This window comes from Chiloscyllium plagiosum, chromosome 12, assembly GCF_004010195.1.
Source record: "Chiloscyllium plagiosum isolate BGI_BamShark_2017 chromosome 12, ASM401019v2, whole genome shotgun sequence".
NCBI lineage: Eukaryota > Metazoa > Chordata > Chondrichthyes > Orectolobiformes > Hemiscylliidae > Chiloscyllium > Chiloscyllium plagiosum.
The window spans coordinates 29,373,367-29,385,430 of record NC_057721.1 but is presented as its reverse complement, the minus strand read 5'-3'; the positions used below and the strand labels follow the sequence as shown (position 1 = coordinate 29,385,430).

The 12,064-nt window shown below is 38.9% G+C and overlaps 1 protein-coding gene across 2 annotated transcripts in view; it reads right to left on the bottom strand.

The window, feature by feature from the left end:
- The window catches only part of igsf11 (immunoglobulin superfamily member 11), a 180,877-nt gene that overhangs the window by 61,604 nt on the left and 107,209 nt on the right, over positions 1 to 12,064 (bottom strand). For both annotated transcript variants that reach the window (XM_043700766.1, XM_043700767.1), the window contains exon 2: positions 5,945 to 6,108. In XM_043700766.1, coding sequence (XP_043556701.1) covers positions 5,945 to 6,108 — 164 coding nt within the window. The remainder of the gene's footprint in view (positions 1 to 5,944; positions 6,109 to 12,064) is intronic.

Sequence of the window (12,064 nt, the reverse complement as noted above, 5' to 3'; positions counted from 1 at the left end):
TGGGGAGGACAAACAGCCAAAGGTCATGGTCCACAATGGTGTTAGTGACACAGGTGGAAAGGAGGATAGATCCTGCAATCAGAACCTGGGGATCTTGACAGAAAGTTAGTAAACCGTACCAATCTCTGAATTACCTCACTTAGATATGTCACTGAGTGCATGAAACAGGAGAATAAGGCAACTGAAAGGATGACTTGAAAGGTGGTGCAGAAGGAAGGGCTTTACATTCCTGCCAGGCTGGGACTACGTCTGGGGGAAATGGCACCTGTTTGCATCATTTGCATTGCATCTCAATTGAAAAAGAGTCTGAGCATCTTTTAGGGCATTTTGATAGTGCTATTGGAAAAGGTTTAAACTAAATCAGCAGGAATCTGGGACCCAGTAGAGAATGTTTGAAAGTAATACCAGGGTACATGAAATGCAGGGATCGCAGATAGCCCTGGAACAAAGAATAGTAAGTTAATTGGTGGAATTGGCATAAAGGAGAAAGTAATGGCCCAAATCAAGGTTACACCTACAACAAATTCCATCTAGAAGCGTAAGAATGCAAGTTATCCAGGAATACCAGCACTTGCAAGGTTCCCTCCAAGCCCTTCATCATCCTGACTTAGAAATATATGGCGATAATTCAGTCAGTCAAAATCCTGGAACTTCCTTTTTAATGGGACTGTAGATGTTCTTCCACCAAATGAACAGCAGCGGATCAAGAAGGCACTGCATCATCACCTTCCCAATTATGGGAAACTAAGGATGGACAATAAATTCCGGCTCAGTCAGTGATGCTCAAACTTGGCATAGACATGAATGCGCAGACCATCATTCATAAGATTGGTTTGTTGTATTATGATGCTATAGCAATCATGGAGATCTGGCTGAAGGAAGAACAAGTGTAAGTGGTAAATATTCCTAGTTATAAGGTATTCAGAAAAGATAGGAAAACAATGAAAAGGAAAGTTGGTATTATTGGCTAAAGAAAGCATTGTAGTTCTAGAAAAAAAGAATGTTTCAGCATGTTCAAGGGCATATTCCTTCACTCTTGCTAAATTGACTAAGAAGCATCCATTGCTTGACGCAAACTACAAGGCCACATACTAGTGCAAACGGGTACAGGAACCAATATGCCAGGAAATTACCGAAGCTACATCATAGAGTAGCTCTAATGGGGAACTTTAGTTACCTGTATAAAGTCTGATAAGTGGTAGCATAAGGGGCAGCAAGGAACAAGCATTCCTGGATTGTGTCCAGGAGAGCACCTAGTGTCCAATCCAACAAGAAAGGAGATATTGCTGGATCCGGCTCTAGGGAATGACATGGGCAAAATAGATGAAGTAAGAAATGGGAACATGTGGATGACTTATTGCATCATAAGTTTCAGTATGATGGTAGAAAGTTACATTGGTCAGTGAGAGTGTGGCAGAATTGTGCTGTATTGCAATGAATGCCATAAAGCACAGAAGTGCTCAAAGATTACAGATTATCAGAGCCGCACTGGATAAAACCAATCACTTGCAACACCTTGGATAAAACCAAGGTGTTGCCGGGCTAGCTTTGTGCGTGTGTGGCAGCAAGTTGTAAAGTGCAACTTGGAAAAGGCAAGGCCACTACCATAAAGCATGAGAATAGTCCAAAACAACTTGTAGCCCATAAAAATTACAAACAAGTTTGAAACTCAGGATTGTCACAAAGGAGTAAAAACATTTTGAATGTCTACTTCCTCAAACTCTCAAGATAGAAGTACCATACCTTCTTCAAACAAAGGGGAATAAAAAGAAAGTCTCACCCATGACCTGACCATTCCTGAAGAAGGGCTTATGCCCGAAACATCGATTCTCCTGTTCCCTGGATGCTGCCTGACCTGCTGCGCTTTTCCAGCAACACATTTTCATAACACTCTATAGACTGCCAAAACTATAATTGAAAGGTTGATGCATATTCTAGTCACTATCACACAGTATTCTTTTATATTGCTTTAGCCAGATGCATAAAGCTTTGGTTATCCTAAAATATTTTGAAGAAATTCTATAAACTGAAAGTGCCTTCATTTCTGGTTGGCAGTGCATACATTTTCATGGTTGAAAGGATTTCAAAAGGGAACAAGGTAATAATAGAGTTCTCAGTTAAATAAACTTACGCTGGAGTCAAGCTGTGCCATTTGGAACACATTGCATAAAAGAATACCATTCGAGGCACTTTTGCAAAGCAAGCAGAGTCGCAAAATACATTGTGTAATGTAGTCAATTCATTTCGCTACAATAAGGTTGACCAGGTGTAATTTGTTCATCTGTAGATTGCATGACCAAAAGGAAATCTGGGATCATTTGCAATGATTCACCTGGCTTTATGGAATTTGTTTTATTTATAATGTCTTTGAGATGTGTAAACCAAGAAAAGCGGTATTCATAGTCCATAATGAGGTCTTGAGGACTTTACAATTCAAAAATGCAGAGCTGAACAAAATTGCATACAGGTTAGTTGATAGCTCTCTTCCCTGAAGAGTGGTTACACCAGTTGGTTCTTCAACCATTTAGCCAGTAACTTTTAAACTTATTTTCTGTTGCCAGCTCACAATTCAACATTATATCTTTCCATGTAAGTTTATGAATTTTCAATCTGCAGGCTAACACACTGACCAGTAAGCTCTCACCATCATTTGGATCTATCTTGCCAAACTGATCTTGTGACTCGGCTTGCTTCACAAATGGCCCTTTAGCGGTGTTCCTTTAAAATGCTTATAATTTAACAGCTTGTATGATTGTCAAAGACAATTTGTCAACAAGATCCAAAAGGGCAAGCTAAAAACTTAGCTGCTCAACTGGAAAAGAAAAACAGAGGCATTGACCTCGAAGAAAATCGAACCCAGAAACCTCTGAATCACGGATTTCCTTTGCCTGATGTCAGTTTCAACTGGACCTCAAAATATCCAGTACGAAATGTCAAACATGAAAAATAACCAATCATACAGAAGTATTCTCTCAGTCAGCAAAACAGGTAATAAATCACACAGAATTCTTTACTTTGAATTATAATTTGTAAAGAGAAACATACATGATTGGGACATACACAAGATTAAACAGGATTTTATTTTGTTATAATGGTAAAATTTGGCATTCCACAAATATAAAATTAGATTTTATTTTTAAGCATCAATGAGGTTGCTCAGCAGTAAATACAAATTTGATTTTAATTTAAAAATAGTGGCATCTCAATCATTAAGTGAAATGTTTTTCCAATGGTTAACACAGCATGGTTACGAGCACTAAAGGGCAAATTTAAATGGGTGACTACTTGGAGTCTCTGGGGGTACATCAACTGCTTACCTAATTGAAACATATGAGATTCTTAGGGGACCTGACAAGGTAGATGTGGAAAGGTTGTCTCCTCTCATGGAAAAGTCGAGGACCAGAGAATATAATCTCAGAATTAGGGGTCACCGTTTGCAACAGAGATGAGGCAGAATCTCTTCTATCAGAGGGCAGTGAATCTATACATTCTGTAATCACAGACGGCCAGAGAAGTTGTATTGTTATGTATACTGAAGGCGGAGATATATGGATTTTTAAATCAATAAGGCAATCAAATGTTATGGGGAAAAGGAAGGAAAATCATGATGTAACTTGTGTCTTTAAGAGGATAACTAGACTAGCCCTGAAGTAATTGAATGGCAGAGCAGACTCAATGGGCTGAATGGCCTGCTTTTGTTGCTTTGTCTTTTGGTCAATAGGAAGTGTAAAAGTCATGGAAAAAGTACAGACTCAGAATTGCTGACAATTTTAGAAGAATAACAATGGCATGTTAGACAGGTTCATACTTGTTACTGGTGTAAAATCTAGACCCAAAGACATTGTTTTTGCCAAAAAAAACTCCATCAGGTCCACCTAAGACCACTGAAAAATTATCACAGCCTAACTTGTAGGATGAGCAATTTTTCAATAATTGATGATACTGAAATCAAACATGTAATTAGTTTATATTCAGTTTGAGCGTGGTTAATTGTTAAATGATTTTCTTCTAACAGAAACCATTTAGTTCAGATCAATGGTTGATGGTTTCATTGCTTTATGATTTAGGCTAATGAAATCAAACTTTTTGAGTGAGCATAACTTGTCTCTTGTGCATAACCTATGCTTTAAAATGCAAAATGGTTTAGGTTAGAGCAAAGTTGCTAATATGGCAATGGACATATACATGTATGTGTACATATATTAAAAACATTAGAATTAGGGTTCAGTTATGAATTCTGTAGTCATGAAGTTGTTGTGAATAGTTTGGATGCATTAATTAGAAAGTTCAAGATCATAGTTAAGCACTGGAAGGCGAGATCATACATATTAAGCAGACATACAAACTGATGTCATCCTATCTTGGTAGAGGATTGGGACAAGCTGTAACTAACAAGAGTTGAACTTATAAGATGATTGACAAGTGAAAGAATGAATCTAAGTAGAAAGTGATATCACAAAGGGGCCCACTACTTCTAAAGAAATCAATGAAAAATAGTCAGACACAACCTAGCCAACCCAAGACTGACCATGACCTGTTAATGCATGACTTTACCAGTTTATGTATCACCTGGCTAATTAAGAATTGGATCATGCATTATGTGGACAAATCAGCATTCAAAGACATCTCTAACAACAGAGTTCCCCCTCATGGTGCACTCTCTCCATGTGGTGCCTGGAGTTCCCAAAATACACAAAAGTTATATCCCTCTAAGATGATGCATATCTTATTTATGCCTGGTTCTGCACAACACAAATTGGTCAAATGGTTAAGCAAATTAGCACAACCAGTTCTGGGCACGTTTTCCACATCCACAGTAAAGGATTTCCCCTTCTCCATAAAGATCATACAGGTTACGCATATTGATAGCCATGCTGTGCCCATTTGCTCTTTTGACTTTGCTAGCCTATTCACTAATATACTGCCACTGGAGCCATTGACGGCTGCACCACAGAGTACATCATGGCAATCTAGGTGTCCAACCATTGCCTGAATCTCATACTCTAATCCGGAGATATAAAGCAGTCAAACAAGTCAGTCACTTCCCTTGGCACACTACTTGAGAAGTCTACTAACCTTGTCCTATCTATAGCAATTCCATCTTCACTGGTCAATATACAGGGGAACCTCCCGAACATGATAGGTGGGCACTATTTCATTCGGATAATCGATTATTTGGTTAATCAATTAAATGCCTTTCCTCTGGGGCTCAGAGTTTTTAAAGTCTGCTCCTCCTTCAGGAGACTGCAGCAGCACACAGTGTGCGAGGCCCCGCCCCCAATCCTGTGCAACACCTCCCCCCGCCCCCAACCCTGTGCAACAACCCCCCCACCCCAAACTCCATAAAACACTGCCCCCCGCCCGTCCCCAACCCCATACACACTCACCTCCTCTCCCGGGCAGCTGGACTGGACACCAACAACAAGACTGCTGCAGTTGCCTTTGTGGGGTAAGTCTCCAAATAGCACACACACGCAGCCACACACACAAATTTCTACTGCAACCTTTTGACATGGTCAACCTTTGCCCTGTACAGGACAATGTTGGAGAGATTATGTGGGGAAGTGGGGTTTAGGGTACACCCTGTGTAGAACACTGGGGAAAGTGTAGGGAGAGAGAAAGGGCGGGCAGTCAGTCATTTGGAGACGATGCCTGTTTAATCATTGTAAACAAAAGACGCAATCACTGCTGGAAACACAACTTTGATGTAATATTTCCATTGGGACCTCGAGATATCCTTCAGGTAATCTGATTTTCGGATAATTGGTTTTCGGATAATCGAGAGTCCTCTGTACTCACAAATTCCTACAGTTCCCCAAGTTGCAAGATTAGTCTCATCAGCATTCTCATAAATAGGGTCTGTGACATTTGCCCACTGTACAAGCTGGATGACAAGCAAGCATGAACACACCAATTTATAAAAACAACAATTTTATGGACCAACCTGTTCTGGCTGATTGGCGTTTGAGAGAGGTGTCACAGTCCAGATGATGTTCAGTTGATTTAGAGCAGCGTTTGTAATGAAAGTACATGGCAGTTCGGCTGTTTCACCTCGGGCAACCTGCACACTCTTGCTACTCATAGTAACTTCTAATGACTCCACCCAACCTGCCAAGAAAAGGTTAATAATATTGAACGGGTACAATAAAAACTAATACCGTTGATATAATTGATAAACAAGTTATTCTTGGACATAGTATGACTTGTGAGATGCAATCTTAGTGAGCTTTGCATATAGAGTGTACAAACTGAATTAAAATCCATGGTCTGTGTGTAATTTGATCAAGGTGATCAGATAATGCCAGAGCCTGACAATTGTGAATTACGAATATTGCATTAATCCCACAAGCGTGCTACAGAATGGAACCTGTTACCTTAATAATCGATAAAGGACAAGGCTATTTCTCAGCAGGAATTTTTACAAGCTGGCCTTGCTTCACAATAGCAGATAACCTGAAAGAACTGAAAATAGTTTTGCACTCATTCCACTCCACAATAATGGTTTAATTTTTCAATGGATAATCCATTTTTTATAGCATACAAGGGGGTAAATAATTTGAAAATAATTCACTCTTTCAGATGTTAACGAACTCTCAGCAATTTTCCATCACAGATCATATTTCACTCTCTCAATGAACAGCTTTTGAAGTGAAAACCAGGCTTCAAAATGAAATAAAAATAGAAACTGAAATAGAAATTCTGCGACCAACCATCACAAGACGAAATTGGGGGTGGAAGGAGCAATGGTGGAAGGAGATTAGTCTATGCAATAGCACAAAACAGATTTAAGTGAATTGGCAGCCACCTCTTCACTGCAACCTTTTTTAACAGTAACTATTCTGCCAATTTGATTTTTTAATTTAAAAATCAAATAAAGGTGACACTGAAAACAGGAAGTGATCTCCAAAAATGTGAATTCCAGTGGAAGACAGATCAGGTGAGATAAATAAAAAGTTACAGATTTAGTGGAATATCTTTCGCAGTACAGATACAGGCCAATTTTACCCACCGCCAAACGTATCTGCCCAAATTGCCTTGACCACCACAGCTAACGTAATGTTCACACCCAATTTCTGTGTTTCAGACTCATTCAACTGGTCAAATCATCCAAGACTTAGTTACATACATTGTAAACTCGCCACCCCGTCAGCTTTTAGAAGAATTGGTAAAATTTCTCTAATTTGGTACTAAAACAAGACAGTTACATGATAAGGCTCTAGTCTTAGATTTTAAAATAGAAATCTTTCTCTTCAACCAGCAGTGAAAGGTTGTTTTCAAGCAATAAGACATTGATTCAGAATGTGAGTTTTTCTTTAGCATTCTGTTAGCTACTCAGTAATATCAATTAAGACCCTGTCCTTCGTAGAGAAAGTCATGAAGAAAAACACCTTTGACCACAAGTCCATCAGGAAGTGGTCAGCACGTAGTAGCCCTGAGACCCTTCGGGAAAAGGAGAGGGTGGATCCTATTGAGTGGTTCCCTGAGCAGACTGTCAAAGTCATTTGGCAGAATGCCTCATCGCTAGAACTTTCCGACAAGCACCAAGACATGGTTTGGCTGGTGGTGAGAAGGGGTCTGCCTGTGAGATCCTTTATGCATGCCGGACTCTCTGCCGTGCCGCACACTGCCCTCAAAGCGGCTGCAGACGGGACAAGACTGTCACACACCTCCTTCTGGAATGTGCCTACGCAAAGGAAGTCTGGAGAGGAATGCAGTAGTCTTTGTCGAGGTTTGTCCCGAGCAGCTCCGTGACATGGGACTCCATGCTCTACGGTCTGTTCCCCGGCACGGACACCGAGACAAACATCAACTGTGCCTGGAGGATCATCAACTCGGTGAAAGACGCTCTTTGGTCAGCCCGAAAACTGTTGATCTTCCAGCTGAAGGAGCTGACCCCGACTGAGTGTTGCAGACTGGCACATTCCAAGGTCCAGGACTATGTGTTGAGGGACACTCTGAATCTTGGAGCAGCTGCCGCCAATGTGCGGTGGGGAAAGACCACCGGGTAACATCTGCCTGCCAAAGAACGGGGCCCATGCAGTAAGTGGGCTCCGCTGACGCCTCAGCTAAATATATGAATGGTAAATGTACAGACCTGTATATATTAATGATTATTCGATCCCTGTATGCAAAGAAATGGAATGTATACATACGTATGGTATGACTAATTGTACAGATAATCAAAATATGTTTACGAAAAAAAATTATTTTTGAAATAAAAAAAATTAAGACCCTGATTGCATCTCCTATGTTTCTTTGTTATGCAGTTTCTCTTGCAACAAAACTGAGTGAATTAAGTGAAGGCTAACTTTTAAGCATGAGTCCTTGATGAGAGCTGACATTATATGTGTATGAGAATTCCAGTCAATAAAGTTCTCGGGACTTAATACTCTACTATTAAGGATGGTGGTTACATTTACATTGTCAAAGCAATTTAGTGACCTTCTTGACTACTGTGTATTGTGAAGGGCTATTTGCAGAGTTTATAATTTTAGTGGATGACCACACTTTCGGTAATAAACAATGCTCAGAATGTTCAACAAGAAATGAGGCATAGCTTCAAATCAACTATCTATTTTATTAAAGCGCATGATCAACAAATACTACCTTATAGTATTTCTTGTATATGAAAAGAATTAATGCACAGAAGGCATATTGTCTATTACCCCATGATATTGTTATTCTCCCAACAGGGTTATTAATGCAATTTTTAGAGACTCTGTGCAGATCCTTGCATCTCTTCACACCATCAACGATCTGGTTTAAGGACTGCAACCCACTGTCTAAACTAGCATTGCATTGTTTGTTGCTGAAAAGTTACAATGGTCTTCTATTTCCTTACATTTGATTCTTTCCATAACTACAATTGACGGTTCTATAATAGTCCTAGCTAGAATAAAACTTTAAATCAGACAGCTTTGCACAGAACCCTTCTCAAAATAAATTGATATTGCCTTGCCTTTGCCAAATGACTTTTGTCAATTACTTTGGTTGCCCAATAGGTGGAGTATTGACCTCCAAAAATCATATTAAGAAGTACTTTTGTGCTAGTGGTTGCTGCTTAACATAGACATCTTGGCTATATGACTGGCAAATCCAGTTCAAAGAAAAGTGATTTTCCTTCAGATTGCAATACATCTTTGTCTTTCAGGTGACAATTAGATGGAATAAATTTCTTAAATTTTGTCAGAATAGAATTCTGATTGAACATTCTACCCTTTTGGGCCACTTCAAAAGTTATATGCCTTTGTATATAATTTGAGATTACTGACTTATTCAGAGTTTTAAAAAAAAAACAAAAAAACAACAGTACTCAAAGAACAACACAGAGTAGCAAAGAATTTAATGGAGAATTAAATTCTGTAACAATAGACTTAATACGAACCAGCATTGCAGTTTAATTAATAAGTTCCATCAGAACTAACAGGGGAGTAATTAGAACACAAGAGGAGAGTCAAGTACTTTAAGTAGCTTTACACAATTCAACTTTGGGCTAATTTTCTATTTTCCTTCATTCAAATGTCAAGTTGGAAAAATTTTACATTTATTTCAGGTTTACTTCTATGTTTTTGTCTTACTAAAAATTGTGAAATAGTTTTTCAATTGAAATAAAACCTTTTTTGAGACAATCACAATCTTAGGCCAAAGAAAGAGAAACAAGCTTTATTTTATATAGTTATGAAGTGTGTTCAGGATAACAGGAAACCACCCATCCTGTTCTTCAGAGTGTAGCCTGGGATTTACCATCTCTGGTAGTTGGAACTGCATTTTAACATCCAATCCAAAATGTATCATGCATAAAAGGGTCAATCTAGATATATGCTCAGTTCACTGTAATAGGGTTTGAACCCATGATCGTATGGGTTTGTGATGAGATTGCTATTAATAACCCAAGACTGTAACCATAACATACTGCTTCATGTAACCTCAAGGCTGATGAATTTGTAATTCGCACACATTGTGTACCAACTGCGTGATGGTTTTCTCCTCACATTTCCCCCTTCATTTTGACGCTACAGATCACAGCTGGGAATTAACCAATTCTATCCGTTTTTGACAACTTGCTAAATTACTATTTTTCTTTTACATGCATGAACTTGGATAATCAATTTTATTTTTAGATACCATAATGGTATTGTTCACTCAACATGAGACGACTGCAAAAACAAAGCAGATGGATCTTTTTCCTGTTTAGTCAATGACTCAAGAATAAATTACAAGTTAATACCACAGGAGTATTTAGCATTTCACCTACAAACAAAGCTAGGAATAAACTGTCTCAATCCACTTAACATTGAAAGGAAATCTCTATCCAATTTAAACTGTAGGCACCTTATTAAACAATGCAAACTCTGGATAAAGACAGCATGTTCCTCACAATTCTGCTCCCAATAAGGGAATACCAGTAGATTCAAACTAGGCAACTTCAATGTTCCTGGTTCTTTTTTTGCAGAACATTTTGTCCATGTTGTAAAGTCAAAGGGATATTTAGGGTTACATTTCACAAAATAAGCTGTGAGGTGTATAATCCACTGCTTAACTAGCCATTGTACCCAACATGTTTTTATATATCTATGATTTTATTGTTTCTTATGTACCCAGCCTAAATGTTACATAAGTAAAACTTTGAACTCATAGCAGGACCGAAAATTTTCAGAAGTTCTTTCCAAGTTCCTGTGTTTTTCTTTCAATCTGCCCAGTTGCACGCCTCCTTGCACCTGACATGTCCACTGCAATTTTCCTATGTTCAACTTGGGACTTAAAAGTTATTTACAGGCATTGTAAAGGCAGGAATAATGTCAGATAACAAATATAAAAGCAGCAACTTTGCACTTCCCCTCATGATTTTGATCACTGCCATTTTACCCCTTAAAAGATAGATTTTCATTCAGCTCCACCATGAGCCAGGTGGCAGATATTTAAAAAACAGGGATTTTCTTCTTCTTGTCCTCACAGTCCGACTTGCTGCAAGATGGGTGGGCCAATAAGAATGGCATTACTGCAGTTCAAAGAATAAAAAGTCCCAAATATCTTTCATAACTTACAGTTTGGGATAGAATTAAGAAGTGATACTGCAAAATGGCCATCAAGCTTGACCAGATCAAAAATTCTGCTGTACAGACACATAATTTGCCATAAGACAAAACATTTCAATTCTTTTACATTCATCATTCCAAACTTACACAGTGATCACATTTTTGAATTGGTTAAAACTGACTTGCATTCGACATGGTTAGATAAAAAAGATACTTTCATTGACTTTCCTCTTTCATTGTTACTGCCCAATGAAGTCAACTACTTTTACCTAAATAAGTTTACCCACAAAATCGCTACTTCCCCAATCTCAAAACTGATTTAAATCCCATCCTACAAATGTACGCATCACAGATCTCTAAACATTTCTGGGTTTGAGGATTCTCGGATGACTTTGAATGAAAGAGACTACAACCTTAATATCAAAGAATCCAGAAAATTCATCCACATTCACATTTTCTGCCATGGGACACCACAAGGGCTGAAATTCAGCTTTAGTGACAGGTAGTAGCAGAATATTTTATAGCCTTCTCAGTTGCTTCACCACAGAAGAGAAGGGGGATGTATATATAATAAATATCGGATCTACTACTGTCCACTTTGCAAACTCAACAAAACTGGAATTTCATCAATTGTTACCCAATTCTACAACAAATAATTTTAAATTCAATAAAGCATCCTTTAAATACACAATTACTGATACGTTTGTTCATGCAAGTCTAGAGGTATCATTGCAACAGTTGAGGGTTGTCACTCAAATACAAATAGGAGAAAGTGAGTTCTGCAGATGCTGGGGATCAGAGCTTAAAAATGTGTTGCTGGAAAAGCGCAGCAGGTCAGGCAGCATCAAAGGAGAAGGAGAATCGATGTTTCGGGCATAAGCCCTTCTTCAGGAATGAGGAGGGTGTGTCAAGCAGGCTAAGATAAAAGGTAGGAAGGAGGGACTTGGGGGAGGGATGTTGGGAATCCGATAGGTGGAAGGAGGTTAAGGTGAGGGTGATAGGCCGGAGAGGGGGTGGGGCGGAGAGGT